Genomic DNA, 23,254 nt, shown 5'->3' with positions numbered 1-23,254 from the left:
AAATCTTTTTACCCTATCCATCAAAAATTATATTAATTTTTCTTACTGAAGTAATAAGAAGTTACTCCATAGGAGAGCTTGTGATTTAAATACAACATCGTTTAAACCGTATGGATGATATTTCCGACGACCCTTCAGAATTTTATTTTTCTATTGAAAGAGCTGGACTTCAATATGCCATCAGCAATACAGTTCAATATTTGCATTAATGCAAGTCTCATTTACTATTATTTTTATATACATTCTTACAATCATAAATAAGAAATTTTTAAAAAGCAATAAAGATCATTTCAAACACAGGCATGTTTTGAGACACATATGTATGTATCAGTGGTGAGTTTCCATTATTTTTACTACTGGTTCACTCATGCGTGCAATGCTTCTGTGCATGAGCATAAGCATCTGGGCAGGTGGCCGAGCCCCCCGCTGCTGCCACTACCGGTTTGCCTAATCCGGGCCGAACCAGGAGCAACCCACCTCTGGCATGTATATATGTTTAATTTCAGTACATGAATTCTAGTAAAGTCCTGATGTGCTTTAACAGCATGTTATAACAGAGAGGAAGTGAAAATGAATTGTTCTCAATTGCTTCAACCTTCATAATTCAGTAGTTAAATCTAGCAAGACTGAGGCCACTGGCACCTTTTCTTGCTCATTCTCCCTTGAAATGATTGAAGGAAGTTGTTTAATGGTAATGCACATAGCTCTTGTTCCTTTCACAGAAACACTTGCGATCATCAAGTAGAAAAAGGCCAAATGATTTGGGACTTTTTAATGTCGGTACAAGTTCAAGCAGACAGCCATAAAAATGTGCATAAATAATTGTTTACAGTTTTCAGACAGGAACTGAATTGATCAGAGAGTCACTTGGCTCAGATGTAATTTCACGCAGCGTACTGTGATGCTCCATACCAGTAAAAAGGTTTCTTGATGGACTGCTGTCCAAAGTCTCTGGACCTCTTGTCTCTGAAGCATCTGTGCTTACCACACTTCCAGTTCGAGAACGATATGGAGGAAGATCTAAATGATTCCGGGATCCTATTTCTGAGGAATATGGAGGTGGAGGAAGATCGAACCATGGGGGTCTGCTGCAAAGTATAAATTAGATGTCAAGTTACCAGATGTATGAAATAAACAGCATCTGAATTTTACTTCAACAAGTTATAAAGACACAAATGACAAGTTATAAAGACACAAATAGACCACTCACTCATCTTATGTTCTCTGCCACCCAGGGGTGAAATGCTACCAGTTCGCGCGACCAGTAGGGACGATTTTCATTGGTTCCGCAAACCATTAGTAAAAAAAAAGGTTCCAAGGATCACACAGCTCAGCTATGAGCCACGTAATCATTGGAAACTCCCCCCCCCCCCGCTTTTAAAAGCATTTTCCTCCTGCCTATTCACCTGAACTGGCAGGAAAAAAATGCTTTAAAAAGCGAGGGGGGGTGGAAGCTTCCAACAATTGTGCGGATCAGCTGTGAGCCGCGCAATCATCAGAACCTTTTTTTCACGTTTTAAAGAATATTTTTACTACCTATTCACCCGAATCGGTAGTAAAAAAATGCTTTAAAAAGGGAAAGGAAAAGTTCTCATGATCGCACGGCACAACTGAACCTTTTTTTCCACTTCTTAAAGCATTTTGTACTACCGGTTCCGGTGAATATAATAAAAAGTGCTTTAAAAATAAAAAAGGTGGTAATGCTCACCCAGTCACATGACCCCCCAACCAAACCATGCCCACCAAGCCATGCCCAGAGAACCGGTGGCAAAAAAAATTTATATTTCACCACTGTCACCATCCCATTTGTGTCATCCAGAAGGCCATTCTGATGAATTTAAGAATGAAAATTACCATTTTATCCCTCAGATGCTTCAAATCTTTGAAAATCTAGGGGACAAACCTTCAGTTTATCCTGTAATACCATTGTCTTTGAGTGACATTACTTGCAGCTTCCAACTGATCAGGGGAGGGTGTTCTATTCCTTGATCCTGGGACAATGTCCCAGTTCAAGTTACCATATCACAATACAGATGCATACAAATGTTCACTACTTGAATGGCCAAATCATAATAGAACTGACTTGATGGGTTGACTTTTGATAAGTAACTTTTGTTCAGAAGCCAGAAATATCGATTCAGCCTGTACTCAGTACTGCTTGCCCCCAGTATTATTGAACTGCAATTTTTGAAATTACTGGAAGAGAAAAATAATGAGTTGGTTAAATTTTAGGAATTTTACTTTATGGTATGTAGTCCCTGGTATATTACTCCAAGGCCAATTACAACTGTCAGCTCAGGGAAATTGCACATACCGGTAGGTGATGGTGGACAAAACTAAGACTCAGGAATCCACCAAGACTCAGGCTTCTCAAGATATATTCTGGCATCTCACAAATATACTACAATTGTGTATACGTAACTATGTGTTATTTTGTGGGAAGTTGACCGTACTTTGCATTGGAAACAATAAGGAGGGGTGGAGAAATTCTGTTTAGAAATCTTGTATCTCACAAGATATACTTAGAATGGCTTCTCCCCACATGAAAACATAAAGTGATTTGTGTTTTTTGCAATAGATAGTGGGACAAAACTGAAGACATATTAGACGTCGATCAACATTACACAAGTCGCAGCCACCCATCCCTATTATCACCACTGAAATCAATAAGAATCTTAGTAGCAAAACCAAGAAATTAATGGACTGGCTTCATATGTTAAAAAAAAACACCTACAATTTAGTTCCCATAATCGATTGCAGACAAATATATTGAATTGGGATCTGTTGTTGATAGAGACTTCTCATTGATTTTCAAGTGCTACATCTTAAAAGCTTGGGGAGTTAAATTAAATTCTGTATAATGCATATATGCCTCACTTAGTGATAAATTATTAGTTGCCATGGTTTCACATTAAGCCCCCCTCTTTCGGGAGAGGGGGACAGAAACACTATAAATGTATTTTTAATTTTCCTCAATGGGTCCAGATCTTCCTCTCAATATATTATCCCCAATATATTGTTACTAAGAAATACAACTGATTGTCTCTTTAGTGGAAATTATGATCAGTTTGTAAGAATTTCGTGCACATCAAGAGATGCTATTAATACTGAAATACAATTTGCCCATTTATTCAAAGACAAGCTTTTTAAAAATTAAATTTGCTTTAAATTATTTATAGTGATTAAGCAGCTCCCAAGCAATACCAATGAAATGCAGAAATGCCCACTATATGTCACATTGGAAGATAAAGTTTGGAAGTGTGTGTGTGTGTGTGTGTTCTTCCTCCAGCCAACAATGACAATACTAGCCCGACATTCAGTATGGTTTTTTTAGAGCTCTGTTACTCACTATCCTGGAAAGCTTGTACATATCTGCCAAAGTGATCTTTTCATGGGATAAAAATGGCAAAAATTCTGTTGGCTAAAAAGCATCTTGAGTAGGGCACAAAAGGGGGCATTAACTGAAAATGGCCTCTGTACTGAATAAACTCCAATTCATTCTTATAAGCTAAATTAGGAATTATGACTTCACATTATTTCCATGACATACTTCAATTCTAAAAGAATAATTTTTGAAATCAGAGGATAGAAAGATTTCTGTCAGCAGAACCTTAAAGTGGATCCCTATACTGAGGAGGACATTATGCTCGGTGGTGAAGTTCAAACTGCAGCAATTGTGACTTCCCTTAATGGCTGTAAATAGTCAGGCAGGAAATTTGGGCATAAATATTGAAGCAGTTTATGAGGCATCAACCCAATAAAATCAATGCTAATGAAGCAAGGGTGGTGCAGTTGTTAAAAGAAGCTATCATGAAACAGAAGCATTGGGTATACAAAAAACCCAAACAGAACAAAGGGTTTAAAGCACAGGAGAAACTTCACTAGTTACACTATTGAAACGTACCTTTGATCTAGCACAGCTTCTGAATAAGATGGTGGTGAATCTAAATCTGGCGGTCTATGATAGCCCTGGGTAGACATATACTGGACCCCATTGTTAACATTATAGGTGACATTGCACTGATGTGGATGATCAAGGACGACGAGACGAGACAGGAGGACAGGATGCTGCAGTCGATGTACGGGAAGTGTCATGAGGTTGTTGCGTTTTCGCTGATGGTGCAAAATTAGGGCCAGGAGTGCCACCACCAACACAAAAATAGCAGAGCTGCCAATGATTGCATAGGTAACGCTGGGATAGAAGATCAGCTGAGGCTCTGTTGTCACGTAATTTTGATTGCTGTCAGCTTCTGCAAATGAGAAAAAAAAGAGAGCGATACAATTAATCTCTGTGAATGAGATGCCCCGCTTTTCAATATATGTCTTCTCTGCCAATTTAACACCGCTTCCTAGGCTTTTCATCAAGGTTTGTTCTTGGTTTAGAAAGTGTGGAAAATTGGCTTCTCAAAAACAAAATAAGTATCGATTAATTTCAATTGCATATCCCCCCACCCTGCCTGCTTTGGAAGTTTCTTTTTGGAACTGACACTTTTACTGACTATGGAGGAAACGAAAACTCAATACAAAGATAATTTTCTTTTTCCTTTATCAACCTTTGTGATTTAGTTTTCAGTAAACAGTTGAATTTAGAGAGTCATATCTGTTTCCATGGTCTAAAACAGGGGTGTCAAACTCACGATGACACCTTGTCATCACGTGATGTGTCGCAACTTCCTCTCTTCACTAAACCGGGGGTGGCCGTGGCCAGTGTGCGATATATCTGGCCTCTGGGCCACAAGTTTGACAGCCCTGGTCTAAAATTTAGGCAAGAATTCAAATCTCAGGCACCTCATTCCATTGCTGATTTACAGAAATCTCAAGCCCATTTACCTACCACCTGCCTATTGTATAATTTCGGAATCCAGTTGCCTGAAGTGATTCTTCACAAAGAAGTATAGGCAATGAAATACACAACTATTCATATTTCTGCATTATATATTGGTTCTGATTATGCAGCACCAAGCTGTTATTACTTTCCCCAAAAGAAATAATATGCTGCATCGTAAAAACAAAACAAGATCTGAAAACTGCATCAAGTTATTAAAAAATTGGCAGGTTGTTATTTTTAGCAAAACCAAGAGCCTGTAGAAGAAAATAATTATAAAAGATTAAATTTACAATTTTTTTTCCACTGTAGAGTATTGAGGCAAGAGGTATACCAGGCTACCAATTTCTTTTATTAAACCCCTTTTAATATGCTGATAAGCAACAATTAGCATGGCATAGATCTTGGAAGTTGACAACACATAATAATTAGAAATCTAGACACCCATGATAATATAACAATTGAAAGTAGTATTCCGAAATTCAGCAAACGTATGTCCTAAAATCAAAATCTAGCTTCTTTCCCAGTTTGGACATTACAGCCCTACAACGCCTTACATATTAAAATGCAAGCTGCCTATTCTATGATACTTATAAAAGAGATCCAAGTCAGACAAAACTGCAGATTTTAAATTAATTTATTTATACTTAATATTTCTAGCTCTATGTTAATTATATTCAGAGACCTCTATTTTGATAATACTTGGCTTGCCAGCTAAGAAGGAATGGAAGAAGAGGGCAATTATAGTCATAGATTGTTCTACCATACTTGAGAACCACCGGTGTCAAACTTGATTGTGTCGCGGGCCAGATTGTGACAAAGTGTGACGTTATTTGCCTTTGTGAAGCCAGGATGTGTGTGACATATCTGGTCCATGGGCCCCCAGTTTGACAGGCATGTATTAAACCATAGCTCTAAAATATTATTCCTGAAGGAGGGCCACCGAAGGAAACCAACATCTCTTGATCTCAATATTCTCCTTTGATATGAAATGATTTTAATAAATTGCATTGTTGTGTGCAATTCATCTCAGCAACTCCATTGGGTTTACTGCCTGTAATCTTAGTAGCACATTACATCTGAAAATCAGGACAGGACAGGTCAAGAGACTTGCAATCATGTTTACAATAAGAACCATCTTAATGAACAAAGTTTAATTAACAAATAGGAACAGTATCTACAATGGCTGAATGCATATGACTAGGAATAGAGTCTATAATTACTTAGACCATCACCAATACTAGTGACAAAATTAATTTTACTTGGAGGCTTATATGATGACCAAGAATGTCAGAATCAGCAGCAGTGAAGATTTGATAAGCAGCATACATGATAGACAAGTGTGAATAATGCTGAATAATAGACTGAATACAATAATTATATATACTATGGCCTATATTCAAATTATTGCTTGATCATGCCACTGCAACTGGATGACCCTGAGACAGTCCTGACTGCCACACTAAGTCATTGTGAAAATAAAGGGTGTATGTGTGTGTGAAGGGGAGGGGAGGGAAGAAGTTATAAATGCAGCTTAAACCTTAAAGCGTGGGATACAACGATACACAATGTAGCAGGGTTTTTTTGATGGACATAATCAAAGTTATTAAGAATATCAAAGCTTCAAAAAAGAATATATACTGTCCAAATACTCCCAATCGGTACAAAATTAGATTCTCACAAACAAAATTAGAGCTGTGATAGTGCAGCGGTTAAAATTGCAGAATTGCAGCTAATTCTGCCAACTGCCAGCAGTTCAACTCTCATCAGCTCAAGGTTGACTCAGCCTTCCATCCTTCCGAGATTGGTAAAATGAGAACCCAGCACTTCAATATCATATTTACATTCTGAGAGGATGTAAAATATAATGACCCTTAGATGGTTTCAGAAAATGATGAAAAATAAAATGGTTAAGATTGCTGATTAAAATATGATCCAATACCTGTAAAGTCCAAATTCCCCCTTTTGTTGTTTCATGAAACAATAACATAATAACACATTCCAGAAGCCAGCAATATCCAGAGAAATGAAGCAACAATCCACAGCTCTATGCTAAATGGTTAGTAGGCTGAAAATCATTATCAGTCAATATAAGATTCTGAACATGAGATCTCTTGAAGCATTAGTGGCCACTGATGAAAAGAAAATCTGTGGAAAAGCAACCTAGGATTTACACACTGAAGACATCATCTGGGCCTTTGTTTTATACTTGAGGCAGAGGATTACACAATTAAAATGTTTAGAAGCAGCCTTATTTATTAACATGTGCAATGTTTCCTAGTTACAGACTCTTAATTCACAAGAGTGAAGTGAATGGTTGTACAGCTCATTTTGGCAATTGCTTAGCACTGCAGGATGATTGCACACTAACTCATCAAATAAAGGCCCAGAACTTCACCTCTCACCTTCTCTCCTTTTTATTTCTCACAACACTGTATAATTATCTCGAGCGCTTCTTCTGTCCCAGTTTCAATGCCCCCCCCCAAAAGGGGGGGGGATGAATAGAATCAGCAACTTGTGATAGTAAGCCAAGATCACATTAACATTAAGCTGCTGTTTTAAAATTAATTCTATGAGCTGTACAAGCTTCTGATCCATTGGCCACATTGCATAAAATAGTTTGATGTCTTCAAATCAGATAACCCTTTGTTTCTTGTCAGGAACTGAATGTCCCTCCGGACAATCATTGAGGGCTATGTACCAATAATGGATTGTGATAAAGTAATTTGCAAATAGTCCTTATGACTTATGACCACAACTAATCCCACAATTTCTGTTCCTAAGTGTTAAGGGTCAAGTGTTAAGTTATTAAGTGAGTTTTGTCCCATTTTAGAACTCTCTTGCCACAGTAGTTAAGTGAATCCCTGCAGATGTTAAATTACTAACATGGTTTTGAAGTGAATCTGGTTTCCCCGTTGCCTTCAATTGTCCAAAGGTCACAAAAAGTGATTACATGATCCTGGGACACTGTAGGTGTCATAAATATGAGTGTTGCTAAGAGTCCAAATTTTGATCACATGACCATGGGGAAGCTGAAAAACAGTCATAACTCATTTTTTTCAGTGCCACTGTTACTTTGAACAGTCACTAAGAAAATGGTTGTAAGTTGAGGACTATCTGTAGAGAGTAGAACCAGAGCCAAAAATGTCTGAAATTCCTTTTCTATCTTTCTTTGACAAACTGTTCCCTAGTTTCCAAACAACAGATGCCAAGAAATCAATGGAAAAATTGGATCAGAGGTCTGACATGATCAGTCATAGATCTTTGAAATTAGGTCGAGATTCTGTTGTGTTCAAAGATTGCAGCTTGCTGGCTCCTGACTTAATTGATTGATCAATACAAAAATATGTTGTGAGACAGCTAAGGTCCAGACAGCATCATCATCAGCACATGGGATGCAGTCATCTTAATTCTCCAAAGTTGCACTTCAAAAGAAGTCTATCCTGGCTTTTATGTTGCAGCATCCATAGCGGGTCATGATAAGATCAAACTGACAACATAGAATCATGAAGTCATCATGCAAATGACACGATTATCTAATTTCAATGTAATGGCTGACACAAATATGTAAGCGATCTATTTGGGAAATATAATGATACACTTGTCATTTGCTGCCATGACAGTCATGATTTGTTCATCATTGGCTAGATGCTGACATTAGTCTACAACCTGCATGAATACTTCTTTAATATAGATAATCCAGAAAATGCCATGATTAATTGAGGAATTATAATTAGTTCTCTCAGGTCCATATAATTCTCTACTGAGATGCACAGATGGCTGTAATAGCTTTACAAATGACATAGTTATTATATGGAGAATACCAACATGCAAATTCATCAGTGTGCAAGGCTTTCTTGCTGTCACTCTGGAAAGAGGTAGGCCTTAAAAATGTACACAGGGACCAGCAACATTTGTCTAACATGCAAAACTAATACTGTGCAACAAATAACAACAGTGAAAAAACTTCTTTGCAAAAAATTAAATGGAAAAGTTAATCTTCCCATTTACTAGCCGTCACCAGTAAATATTTACTCCCTCAATTATTTAATCCATATATCCTACAGCAAGGAAGTCTGGCAGAGATCATGAGAATACTGGAAGAATCAGCAGGCGCCAGAAGGTTTAATTATTTTCTGTCTACTGAATATGCCTCCATTCCCCACCTCATAACCCTTCAGCAAATGCAGCCTGTAGATATGTATTTGACAAAATGGTAATAGGTTGATGCCTGCCCTAGAAATCTTCTGTCCTGAAAGAATAACACTTCATGTCCCATGGATATTTTGAGTGCTAGTATTAGCCAGAAAAAGCAGTTTAAATAATAGGAAGATACTATATTAGTACAGGCGCTACTGGCTCAGAGTGGAGGAAAAGCAGAAGGTTAATAAGATTCAGTTACCGTCCACTGGTTTAATAAGTGTGTGAGTCAAGATGCACTTGCAAAAAATATGCTAGTTTAAGTGCAAATTAGATGTACAGTGTAAAGTGTATTTTAATCCACTCTAAAATGTAGCATAATCACAGAAAATTGCCTATCTTTTAAGTACTAGTCTGAAAAATATATGCTAGTACAACATCTAGCACCTTATATAAATTGCTTTAGTGATGATCATTCTTGTAAAAAAAATGCTCAAAGGAAAAGATACTATCTTTTCCTTTGAAAGAGGAAATATGCTTTTCCTTTTCCTGATACAATTTCCTTCTCTTAAAAGATAGGTCTGCAATATTATATGTACCAAGGATATGACCAAGGATGAAAACTCAGACTAGAAAGCAAAACAAAATAAGAATTTGTAACAAAAGTGAACTGCCCCCTCCCCCCCAAACCCCACCATGGGCTGAATCACTGGGAGAAGTCATGTAGAAGTTTGGCGAAATTCCTAACAGAATACCTTTTGCCACCAGGCTGGAAATTTTGGCCTTAGACAACTTAGAACTATTCCACCTTCAGTCTGACCTAAGCGTAGTACATAAAATTATCTGCTACAATGTTCTACCTGTCAATGACTACTTTGGCTTCAACCTCAATAATACGTGGGCAAACAATAGATACAAGCTTAAGGTAAATCGCTCCAAATTTGACTGAAGAAAATACGACTTCAGCAACAGAGTGATCAATGCCTGGAATGCACTATCTGACTCTGTGGTTTCTTCCCCAAACCCCCCAAATTTTAACCTTAGACTGTCTATTGTCAACCTCACTCCATTCCTAAGAGGTCTGTAAGGGGCGTGCATAAACACACTAAAGTGCCTATCCTAATGTCCCCATTTATCCATTTTATGTATTCATAATCATGTTTATATTTATCTTATTGTCATAAGTTTGTCATACAGTTTATAGTATACCTCTTCCTCCACTGTAGTATGCCAAAAAAGTTGCAAAATCTAAAAAGCTATATCTGGAGGAATTTTAGGACTCATCATAGTACATTATTATGTAATATAATTCAGATAAGATAGGTACTATTTTAAAAAAAACACCTTTCATGGCGTGTTTCCTCATTGTGAGGAACATCCCAAATACTATAATCTACACTACTGGGAGTATACATTCCCAGAAGTGTCATCCATGATGGGCAGATTAAAAAAGGGATGTATCTAGATAAATGACACCGAAGAATGAAATGTAAAGAAAATCAAAATGACATTTAGAACCAGGCTGATATCCACAATACCAGTAAATGAGTCCCTAAAGAGAGATGGTATCCAATAAAATACTGGGAAAAAGCAGAGGATAACTATGAGTAGCCCTGATGTTTTGATCTGAACAGATCAAAGCCAAGCTATCCAGCCGCTAATGCAACAGAAAACACAGAAGTCTGATGTTACAAAGATTTTAGTCTCCAAAATGTCAAAACCATCAACCAAGGCAAATCTGATCTAACCACAGCAGACATATCAAAAAAGAACACTAATATTCCAGAAATCAGTGGATTGAAATGAACTTGAATGGATTGTTTCATATCAGAGGAACATCAGATCTGCTTTGGACAATTGTGGAGAATCATATTCTGTGGAGAAGAAAATCATAGGCGAACTGAAATAGCAATGATGAGTTTCTGTAATCAGTTATAATAAACACTAACATTAACTAAAAGTATCAAAGTCAATGTCGAATACAACTCACTCAGTGATGGGATTCAACAATTTTACTACCAGTTCTGTGGGCGTGGCTTGGTGGGGATAGGGTGGCTTGGTGAGCATGGCAGAGGAAGGATACTATAAAATCTCCATTACCTCCCCACTCCAGGGGAAGGTTATTGCAAAATCCGCATTCCCTCCCAATCAGCTGGAACTCAGCAGGCAGAAAATAGACGGAGGTTGGGCCAGTCAGAGGTGGTATTTGTCGGTTCTTCGAACTACTCAAAATTTTCGCTACTGGTTCTCCAGAACTGGTCAGAACCCACTGAATACCACTGCTGAACCTGCACCCCCAATGATAAAATGGGGGGGGGCACAGGATGAATGAATTTCATTTGCATCCAAGGCAGGCCAATAACTGTTCAAAGACCTTCAACCACAAGATGGGTGACATAGATTTAATAAGTAAAACAAACAAACAAACAAACAATAAAAGTATTAGAATAATTTAACCATGGATGCAGAGAAAGTGAAAGCTGAAGTTCTAAAATAATTTTTAACACCTTGCTGAAGCAGTACAGTTATCATTAAGGATGTAAAAAACAAGAGACAAAATAGAGTGGTCTGCAGATATGCTGAATATAGCTGAAAATAAAAATAAAGAACAAAAATCAGGACAAACTGAAGATTATTTACCAAACTAAAAAGTTTGGTTACAGAGAAGAGCAAGAAGAAGTAAAAATTTATATTTATAACTGAGTACAATCAAAAAGATCAAGCCATTTATTTAAGAAAATTTACATTAAATCAAAGAAATTTAATTTTGGACACCCTAAAAGACAACGTAAGCAAAATCTATTAGACAAAAGATGTAATAAGAAGAATTGGTGAAAGAATATAGAAACTGTTAAGAACGGATTCCTAAATCAAGTATGAATATGAAGATATGATCACTGAACTAGGGCCAGACATTCTGAAAGTTAAATGGGGCCTAAAATATTGCTAACAATGAAGCTGCAGAATTAATAAAATACCAGCCAGACTTTTTTAAAATCTTGAGAAAGTATGCATTTAAAATGCTATTTGCTGTCTTTAAAAAGTATGAAAAGAACAGTAAATGGCCAAAGAACCAGAAAAGAGCAGTTGTTATTCTGATACCAAAAAGGGCAGTTCTACAGAGCGTTTGAACTACTGAGCAATTGCACAATCTAGTAAGAAAAAGTTCAAGAGATTACTGTCAACTTTAAAATCCTTGGAATGACAATCACCAGATTTACAAGCTGGATTCAATAGAGGCAAAGAGTCCAAATTCACATTATTACCAGGAGGAACTGACGGATTAACACAAGAAAAGACACAAGAGGAACCTTGAAAATCTATATGCTTTATTGATTATACTAAAGATTGTTTTGACCACAATAAATTGGGGATAGCCTTTAAAAACCTGGAAATACTAGCCCACCTCATTAATAACAATCGGAATGGAACAAAGAACAACTACATAGTTCAAAACAGCAAATTGTGGCCCCAAATTGCGTACTACCACCTAGTTTATTTAATTTACATGAAAAATATATCATGAGAAATGAGAAGGAATACAAAGTGGGATTTAAACTTCTGGAAATGGCATCAACAACCTTAAATGTACTATGATGTATGACTTTGTAAGTCATGACATGATATGACTTTATAAGTATGTAATATATAAGAAATGTCTTGATTGTAAAAGTGGGAGAGTAAGAAAAGAGAGGTTGACAGAAGACTTAAGTGGCTAGAGACTATCCCCGATAACTTACAGTACATGAATTTAAAGAACCAGTTGCTGACAGGCACACCTAATGCCATGTACCAGAACTGGAAGTGATTGAACAATGAAACAGAAACTGCGAGATAAATCTGCAGATGAGAACAGAGTGTGCAGCTAGGTCTGAATGAAACTTCACTGCTTTGAAAGACCACATTCACAGTTTGAATATTCTCAACTCTCTTATCAGATAACATTCCTTAGCAGATGACATTGCTTAAGGACTCTCACTTCCCCTGAGTGCCCCATGTCATATGAAAGAGACAAGGTTTAGAGAACTGACACTATTGTTTACTAAGTTAGATAACATCTTTTTCTGGCAATTAGCATAAAGTTAGAGAAAATTTCTTATGTGCATAGTACAATCCATTGCTATCAGTCTGTTATTGAAGCCAAAGCAGACACATAATAATTAAGAAAGAACTGTTCAGTATTCTCAGCTCAGATGAAAACATGGCACATTATATAAATCAAAAATATTTAGGCAACTGGAGAATATTGTAACTCTTATAAACATTCTTGAAAAAGATTCAGGAATTCTTCTTCTTTTCTGAAAAAGCTTCTTGAATGAGAAGTGAAATGTCTTTGAGGAAAAACAAAGTCCAGATGTCTTTTGAAAAAGCACCTTTGGGAAAACCATGACTTGGAGGACTGAGAATCTCCAAAGATATTTCTGAAAATATTTATTATAAAGCCTGATTACAAAGACAGATAAAATTAAATTAAATAAATAATACTATGCCAATTATTTTCTTAGAAACCATTATAAGAAACATATCCACAATTTACTGAATCACCGCTTAACAGGAAAAGTTTAACAGGTATATCTTAGTCCACTTTAAAATGAAATTAGCAAAAACTTTTTAATTTAAGTGGCCTCAATCTGTGTAGTATAAAGCTCCTATTATTGCAAACAAATCACTGGATTAGTCAGGTAATACCAATTGCTGTCCTGCCTACTTTTGAATCTCAGATGTATTTAGCAATTATTAAACTGAAGGAAAAAAAATAATAACTCCTTCTGATATCATGGAAATTGGCATTATTGTTCTACCTCGCTAGGCAAGACTTGTAAGACAATGGCATAATTCAGAGTTCTAGGTAGTACCAATATCCTTAACTATTGAAAACCATCTCTGTTTCTATTGGCAATCAATTACCGTATTTTCACGACCAAAAACCGCACCGGATTATAAGCCGCAGTATCAATTAACGTTAATTTTTCAAACTTTTTCCACATATAAAGCGCACCGGGTTATAAGCCGCACGTTTCCCGATGCTTCTGGACATCTGTTGCAGTCGCGAGGAGGAGCGGAGAACAGCTCGAAGGTTCTTGGCGCTCCAGGAAGCCGCGAAAGCAGCTGGGAGAGGCGCACGGCTTGGTTTCTCCTCCCTGGACGTCGCAGCAGCAGCCCCAAACTCACCGATCTCAGTGTTTTTCGCATGGGGTGTGCTGCAAGAGTATGCCCCGATGCGAAAAACACAGAGTTCGGTGCGCTTGGTGCTGCTGCTGCGACGTCCAGGGAGGAGAAACCAAGCCGTGCGCCTCCCCCAGCTGCTTTCGTGGCTTCCTGGAGCGCCAAGAACCTTCGCGCTCTTCTCCGCTCCTCACGACTGCAATAGATGTCCAGAAGCGGCTTTTGGGGCTAATGGAGATTGGATTTCCAGCTCGATAGCCCCTGCCGCTTCTGGACGTCTATTGCAGTTGTGAGGAGCCGAGGAGAGTGCGGAGAACAGCGCGAAGGTTCTTGGCGCTCCAGGAAGCCCCGAAAGCAGCTGGGGGAGGCGCACGGCTTGGTTTCTCCTCCCTGGACGTCGCAGCAGCAGCCCCAAGCGCACCGATCTCTGTGTTTTTCGCATCGGGGCATGCTCTTGCAGCACACCCCAATGCGAAAAACACAGAGATCGGTGCGCTTGGGGCTGCTGCTGCGACGTCCAGGGAGGAGAAACCAAGCCGTGCGCCTCTCCCAGCTGCTTTCGGGGCTTCCTGGAGCGCCAAGAACCTTCGCGCTGTTCTCTGCACTCTCCTCGGCTCCTCACAACTGCAATAGACGTCCAGAAGCGGCAGGGGCTATCGAGCTGGAAATCCAATCCTCATTAGCCCCAAAAGCCGCTTCTGGACATCTATTGCAGTTGCGAGGAGCGGAGGAGAGCGCGAAGGTTCTTGGCGCTCCAGGAAGCCCCGAAAGCAGCTGGGAGATCTTTTTCCACATATAAAGCGCACCGGGTTATAAGCCACACTGCCGGTTTTGGATCAAATTTTAGGATTTTCAGTGCGGCTTATAGTCGTGAAAATACGGTACTTGAAACCTGCCAATAGTAGTACTACCTAACAAACTTTCTTTGATTTGTCACTCTGGTTTTAGAATGGTTTCATTTATTTGTTATTTCTTGGCACATACCTGACAATGGTTGCTGTTGGACTGATTAGCAGTAGAGACATTCAGGTTCCTCTGTACCCAAATAAGTAATGCAAACTGTAGATGCTGCTAATTATATACGTAATTCATATCAATATGAATTTTTATGAAAGTGTGTAGCAAAAATGCCATTAACTTTTCACTCTGTATGTACTGAAGTATGATTAATTATGCGCTGATAGCAAAGCCCCCTTTCTCTAATATATTTTCATTTTGCTATTTAAATGTACAAATAAAATATTAGAAAAACCACCAACAGTTTAATGTACAGCATCATTATCCGTTAAAAGAAAAGGATTCTGTTACAAATCAGGCTCAAAATGGCTTCTGTTTTAAACAGTAAAGAAAGTATTTTTACAAGTTTAACTCAATGCCAAGTTCATTATATTTCTTAGACTCAATTTGCAATTCTATAAATTTTAAAACTTTACAAGCAAATCATAGGTGCATAAAAATACTTGCCTTTGGAAATAATATGTAAAGATAACTTGGAATTCTTTTATAGATGGCTTCAGTGAAGCATCTCTGGCAGTAAATCAAGATATTACAATACCTGGGACTCCATCCAAGTTCTGTATTCCCCATTTGACATACACACTGCATGAAAATGCAGTCTCACTTCAGTGAGTTTTTAGAGGAATAAATTAAGCAAAAGATTATTTTAATTACAGAATGGAAAAGAATGGCTTCACTTGGCAGGAAGTTTATTTTTATTCTTCTTTGCTGACTCTGAAAACTTGATTGAAGCAAATATATTCAAGATTGCCCTCTTGCAGAGAAATGATTTCTTTTTTTTCTTTTTGCCATAAAATTTGCTTGACATCATGAAAGCAATATGTTGAGTCAGGTGGATCTTTGATTCAGATAAACAGCCTATTTTGTGTGAGAGGTCTTAAGGAAAATAATTCACACACATGGAACAGACCAGTAAAGTCTATGGCTCTTGCAAACTGAATTCAGAGGTTGGGTTCCCACAATTAATAGGTTTTTACTTGTAGAAATAAATAGGTTGGGTTTAAGCAACGCACTAAGCCATTACCAGAGGTGGTATTCAGTTCTTACAGGTTTTGGAGAACCGGTAGCAGAAATTTTGAGTAGTTCGGAGAACCGGCAAATACGCTGTGTGCCCAACTCCCACCCCCCCATCCCTGACTGATTTTATTTTGTTGCCCTGAACAGGAGAACTGAACTGGAAAGCAGGTTAGTGGGGTGGAGAGGGAATGGGGATTTTGCAGTAACCTTCCCCCAGGAGTGGGAAGGGAATGGGGATTTGGCAGTACCCTTCCCCTGCCATGCCCACAAAGCCACACCCACCAAGCCATGCCATGCCCACCAAGCCATGCCCACAGAACCAGTACTAAAATTTTTTGAATCCCACCACTGGCCATTATCCATGTTTAACCACAGTGACTGTACAACAATATAAACTACCAATTCTCAAACCCTAGATTAAGATTCCTGGGAGATGGTTCACAAGCAACTTGTGGGGTGCCACATCTTTAAAAAAAAATAAAAACAGATTTGAGCAGGCAAAACAATTACATATTCATTTCTTGAATAAACCAGACTCCAATAAAACTATTTTTCTTTGAAAATAAGTAAAATAGATACGTCTTTTTATGTATTTAGGAATAATTATTCCATGTCAATATGTGTTACTACTGTAGATATTTGGTATATACTGTGTGTACCCCATGGACCATTTATTATATAGATTACATTAAATGTTTGAAATGATTGCCATTTTCTTTTAAACATCCTTACTTTTTGCATGCAAGGCCTTCAGATATTCCTAAGTACAACATAACATTATCTCCGAAATTCTAATGTGATGATCTCATATTGGGCCTGACCTCTGGTACAGTAAGAATATCTATATTAATTCCACTGGATGCTTTAGAGAAATCAACATATTTACATTGTAGTTAAATCCACTCACTCATTTGAAAACAGAGGGTTTGATTTACCAGACTTCAAATTGTGCCGTCAGGCATACGAATTAACTTCTGTATATTTTTGGGAATGAAAATGAGATTGAATATGTACCACTCTAGGAAAAAACAGTGTTATTACTTTTAACCTTTGAAATCCTGGCAAATGGCTATAATTATAGTCAATATTTAACTGTAACCCCAGCATTAAAGACAGATAGACCTATTTGAATGGTACTGAGAAAAAACTTAATGTTGAATTCCTGTTTTCTTGAGAAATTGATTCTCTGGAGTAATTCTCATTTAAACATTGTGGATAAAAGTTTTTTTGTGGGGGAGACCTGGGCTGAAAGTGGGGTTATAACCCTACATGATTAGTTAACAAATAATTTATTGCTATTTAGAGTATAAATCTTTTGAAGCAATATAACCTACCTAAAACTGCTGAATGGCAACAAATTCAATCAAAGCAATTGTTATGTTCCCAGTTTGGATCTAACGCATTGGCAGCCTCAGAAATTCCTATGTTTCTGTGCATTTATAGTTGTTGGTTTTTCCAAAGATAAAAGGAACAATTCAATTTTATTAATAAATGAAGAATCTTACAAAAATACACAGTGATGATTTATAAGAAGTCTGGAATATCATCACAATCAGATTCCAGAAATGAAGGAAGGAAATTTGGGATAACGAATATTTCTGGTAATCTACAGGATGCTTTCCTATCAATTCTGAGAAACTAAAGACTCTATACAGTGTTCTTTATAATCTATCCCTCTGACATGCTGACTCTGAACTAATATATCTTTTCTTTCTTGTCTTACTAAGTAACTGGACTTACAGAACAATTACATACGTTGTCTCCTAGAGATTATAGAGCAATAGGCTTACATTTGCAGATGCTATAATAGGTGGAAAATAAATAATATTTCTCCAGTTTTACAATTGTTCACCCTTGTTTAGTTGAGCCTCGGTAATAGCTTGAACCATAAAAAAATCTGTAACCAACTTTTTTAATATTCAGAAGATTTTTTCCTCCTCATTTATGCAAAGTAAATGTCACTGATTTAATAGAGAATGTTTCCAGAAGCATAACTCCTATAGCTATTAACTGAAAGCTCACTGATGCCTTAGAAAGACATCTCCAGGCAATCAAAATAATGGTTTGATTTGCAATGACAATGACAATTTATCAAAGGAAAGTTGTATGTTTGTATTATAAAATTAGGAAGAGGGGGAGGGGAGGGGGAGGGGGAGGAGGAGGAGGAGGAGGAGGAGGAGGAGGAGGAGAAGAAGAAGAAGAAGAAGAAGAAGAAGAAGAAACCATATTTTTAAATAAGGTGAAGCTTTTTAAATGTTGAATGATTGTAGGATCTGATCTACTATCTGAGATGGAATGAGGTAAAAATGAACACTACTTGTTATTTATTTATTAGATATGGAGGTTGCCTGACTCCAGAATGATTCTGAAAAGCTTTCAGTTTAAAAACAGAAAAATGAAAGAGAAAAAATCTGAAGTAAGTGGACTGGTATATCCCATACAACAAACGCAAAAAAATAAATAAAAGCAAAACAAAGCTCTGCAAACATCCTATCCCAAGTTCTGGGAAATGAGGTACATTTTAAAATATTTCTGGACCTCACAGGGAACGAGACAGTTTTCTCAGGGGAGGGTATATAACTCCAGAAGATAGATAAAGTTTATTATTAAGCATCATTGAAGAGCTCAATCCAGCATGGGACATCTCCACCTAACATTCAGCCATCAAAACACTAAAGGAGAAAAAATGTGAAACAGACCTAATACAGGTAGTCCTCAATTTTTGACAATTGAGCCCAAAAGCTCTGTTGCTAAGGGAGACAATTGTTAGGTGAATTTTGCTTCATTTTGCAATCTTCCTTGCCACAGTTGTTAAGTGAATCCCTGCAGTTGTTATGTTAGTAACACAGTTGTTAAGTGAATCTGGCATCTCCATTGACTTTGCGTGTCACAAGGTTGCAAAAGGGGATCCCATGACCCTGGGACACTGCAACCGTCAAAAAAACAGAATTGTTGCCAACAGCATCTGAATTTTGAACATGTCCCCACTTTTTCAAAGCTGTTTTAACTTCAAACGGTCACAAAATGAAGACTACCTCTAAAAAGGAAAACACATATTTATGTGAAAATGGGATAGTGAGGAGAGGTTGTTAGTTAGGAGACCCAGTTAGTTTGAAAAGGAAAATGCCCCAAAGCCAGGCACCTTTTTCCATGGTTTCAAACAAACATGGACAGAAACAGTCTTTCTGTTCTTCCTAACGCAATGATCTCTTTCCTCATCTCCATCCTGGTGTTTTTTTTCCCCCTTGCTCTTTATTTGCTGATTCTGCTCAAAGGAGGGAAGGCAATGCTTGTGTTGTCTATTTGAATAGAGAGGATAGTGGGTGTATGAAAATAAAATGTCACAAAGTTAAGTGCAAATTCTAATTACTATACAGGGAAACGTTTGCCATTTTGACACATTATAGGAAGATCAGGTAATTTTCTAAACAGAATACCTTATTTTATAGGCAATTCATTTGAAATCATACTTAGTAATTCAGTTAATAGGTTTTTGTCCTGACCTTGCTTTTTTTTGGGGGGGGGAGATACTTTTTATCAGGCACACAGGCTGTATCCTCTCAAGGCAAGTAAACTCAGCAACAGGAATCATTTGGAATTTTGGAAGGATCATTATTGTGTGTGTGTGTGTGTGTGTGTGTGTGTGTGTACAAAAAAGAAGCATAGATCGAAATATAAAATTATGAACACTTGAAAACTCCAAGCCAATGCTTGTCATCCACATACTGTTTATCTAGAAGTGCCAAGTCTTATCTGAACCCAGTCCCGAAGAGTTCGCAACCCCATACATGTGCGCGCGGGCGCGCGTGGGCGCGCGCGCACACACACACACAGGGAGAGAAAGCATGTGTGTGTGTGTGTGTGTGTGTGTGTATGAGAGGGAGGGAGAGAGAAAGAGGGAGGGAGCGAGAGAGAGAGAGAGGGAGGGAGGGAGAGAGACTTTCTCTCCCTGTGTATGTGTGTGTGTGTGTGTGTGTGTGTGTGTCTGTGTATGTGAATGTATGGGGTGGAGAACTCTTCAGGATTGGGTTCAGATAAGATTTGGCACCACTAGGTTAACAATATGTGGACGCCAAGCTTTGGCTTGGAGTTTTCAAGTGTTCATAATTTTATATTTCGATCTATGCTTCTTTTTTGAAATAAAATTATATTAAACTTAGGGGTATATTCTTTTTGGGTAAATATGTTTTAGTATAAAAGGTAAAGATTCCCCTTGCATTATCTTTGCACTATCTTGCAAAGATCCCCAACTCTAGGGGGCGGTGCTCATCTCCGTTTCAAAGTCGAAGAACCAGCACTGTCCAAAGACGTCTCCATGGTCATGTGGTCGGCATGTTTTAGTATATTTATGCCAATATAAAAATTATAATAAATTCAGATCTAGTCCAAAAGTGTTTCCAAGCTATTTGGATTTGAGAAACTTAATTACTTATATCAGTTCAATTTAGCTCACCACTACTGTATTGATGGCATTATTCACTAAGACTTCAGATAAAATTTCCAAAAGCATTGGAATATGTGCACACACGTATATACTCTAACTCTTCTGGCTTTGGACAACTGCACAATCACAGCAATGCATATTTCTTTCTGTATTATCAAATAAATATGTTCATTATTCTTATATACAAACAGCCAATGCATATTGTATATACTAGGAATAATAAGTAAGCTATTTAATTTTGAAAGAGCTCCCACAAAGAAGCCAGGTAGTGCAGTATAGGAAAAGAAAAGGGCTCAGGAAATGATATATAGCCCTAGGGAGCTCTTTTGTAGAAAATGGAACATGAAAAGTTAATTTTCAAATCTTGGCACAGAATTTATTTTCCTGAAAATTTCACAATAATTTTAACGAGATTAGAACAACAAAACAAAAATCAGCCTTCAAAACTAAGCCAGCTAAAAGTTTAATTAAACACAACTGCTTGCTGTGCTTGCCTTTCCAAGCTAACTCATGCATATTCATCACCATAATTACAGCAGTAAAATAAATAAATAAAACACCACAACTAATTATGCCAAACTCTTTATTTTATATACATGCTTGGAATTTTTTTTAAACATAATTCATATTGAAATTAATTGCAAGTTGGCTGATTTTTGCATTTTGTCCTTCCACGTTTATTTAAAGTTTGGGGTTTTTCCCCAAGTGATACACAAGGGTTTATCCCAGGAAAACACTGAACACTAAAATATGTTCTAATTATAATGATGCCATACATGTTATGTTCTAAACTTCAGCTCTTGGATGAGTTTTTGCCACCCTAATATATTATACATAACCCATGATGTTTCATATTCCTCTTCCAGTGAGACCCCCTTGTTAAAAAAAAGTGACAGCATAGTCCTGGTTGCTCAAATTGGGATCCTTGGACTTATTCCTTTCCGATATTAGCTGGGAATTCTGAAGTATCTGGAAGTCATTAGATTTAAAAGACAGACTCATTTGGACCTTGCTATGTACTTTAAAAAAAATAATTCTGGATCTTCAAATGAATCATCACAGAAGTTAATCCATTTTTAAGATACACACATATTCCATCACCAGCAATGAAATGTAACTTTTTACCTATTTTTTATCTTTCAGTCACAAGACTTAATACAGCTAGTGACCTGAGCACGCAAGCTACATCAGCAAATCTGCAGTGACATATATTATTGTAGTTAGGGGGGAAAAATAACTCCAGTATCAGTAGAATCCCTGAGTCACTTAAATTACAATTACGCTTATGGACCATTATTAAAGTAGCAGTTGCACAAACTGACTGTGATGACATGGAAAAATGAGATGCAAAGCAAAAACCAATTCTTCATCTTTAATAAAGATGCAGTGCATATAGATTTACCTATTCAATGTAAACAGATGCAATAGAAAAATGGCTTGTTAACGATTACACATAATATAACAGGAGGTACATTTTGTAAAAAAATTCTTTGCTGGCTATTGATTGATAGATTCCGTTCAGAAAGCCATTTTAGTTGTTCTTCCAACCAACAATTCTATCTGCTGCCTCAACACTCTGTCAGCTTCTACACACCACTGTTTATGTTGGAGATGAAGTTTGAAATAAAGACACTCTCCTCTACTTATCTCCACATTTAGAAACTTTCATCTTCTAAGTGAAGCATGGAGCACACCCTAGGTATTCCACTTCAAACCCAACATACAAACAGAGCAAGCAACAAAATTCAAAAAGTTGGACAAGATTCAAAAAGTTGAATCCTGCATGTTCCTTTATTGAAGTTCTAAATAAGAAATGGAGAATAGAACAGATCTAGAACCCAAGGAATCTCTCAGGAAGTTTTTTTGTTTTGGTATGGTCCAGAATATTCATACTGAAAACTGAATATTGTTGATGGTCAAGTGAAAACACAATGTCATCATTTTTGTCGCCAGCCATTCAGTCATGCCCACTGCCAGCCCTCAGCCATTCTATGGATCAGCACTCTCCATGCTTGGACTGGACACAACACTTGATACAAAAGATCATAAAGTGGGGCAAAACTCAATAAATGTTTCACTTCGCAACGTAACTTTTGGGATTGCCATGTCCCTGAATTGGTTCTCCCAGTAGCGCCATAAGCGCTGCCATATTGTTCTTTGCTTCTGTGCAGGTGCAGAGCAATTTTAGTTAGTCTCTGCCGGAACCCACCCGACATTCCCCCCAAATACACATAGATGTAGCAGAGTCTGGTTGTATAATCATCTCTCGTGCTCCTTCCTGCTGTTATATTTTAGAAACATCCTGAATTGTTAAACTGTCTAGACAGTAAACAAAGAACAACATATATAATAATACTTCATTGTCAACAACTTTTAAGTAGTTGGTCTTAGGGGAGTTCACCACTAAATCAGTTTGAAAATCATGTCTACAGAGCAAGAATAGTAGATAGGCTTTCTCCTTTATATTCAATAGTTGAAAAAACAGCATCCTTCATTTGTTTTTATCATCAGAGTTTTCCGACTTGATCCAAAAGGAAAAAGCATCAAAAAGCTGATGATCTGAATGTATTCCTTATCCTTTAAAAACTTAGTTGCATAGTGTGCAGTTATTTTCACAATCACTGTCCACAAGCCCTGTAACTTCC

The 23,254-nt window shown here is 37.4% G+C and overlaps 1 protein-coding gene across 2 annotated transcripts in view; it reads right to left on the bottom strand.

Annotated features, from left to right (window-relative positions):
• Positions 1 to 757: 757 nt before the first annotated feature.
• LDLRAD3 (low density lipoprotein receptor class A domain containing 3) overlaps positions 758 to 23,254 on the bottom strand; it is a 154,958-nt gene continuing 132,461 nt past the window's right edge. Inside the window, exons 5-6 of one of the 2 annotated variants that reach the window (XM_032233995.1) lie at positions 3,905 to 4,250; positions 758 to 1,085 (exon numbers count right to left, since the gene is read on the bottom strand). In XM_032233995.1, coding sequence (XP_032089886.1) covers positions 836 to 1,085; positions 3,905 to 4,250 — 596 coding nt within the window. In that variant the 3' untranslated portion in view covers positions 758 to 835. Of the gene's footprint in view, positions 1,089 to 3,904; positions 4,251 to 23,254 lie in introns of both variants that reach the window. The other variant, XM_032233988.1, reaches the window with a different exon arrangement.

The sequence above is a fragment of the Thamnophis elegans genome, chromosome 1 (assembly GCF_009769535.1).
Source record: "Thamnophis elegans isolate rThaEle1 chromosome 1, rThaEle1.pri, whole genome shotgun sequence".
NCBI classification, from domain to species: domain Eukaryota; kingdom Metazoa; phylum Chordata; class Lepidosauria; order Squamata; family Colubridae; genus Thamnophis; species Thamnophis elegans.
This window is presented reverse-complemented; position numbering and strand designations above follow the sequence as displayed.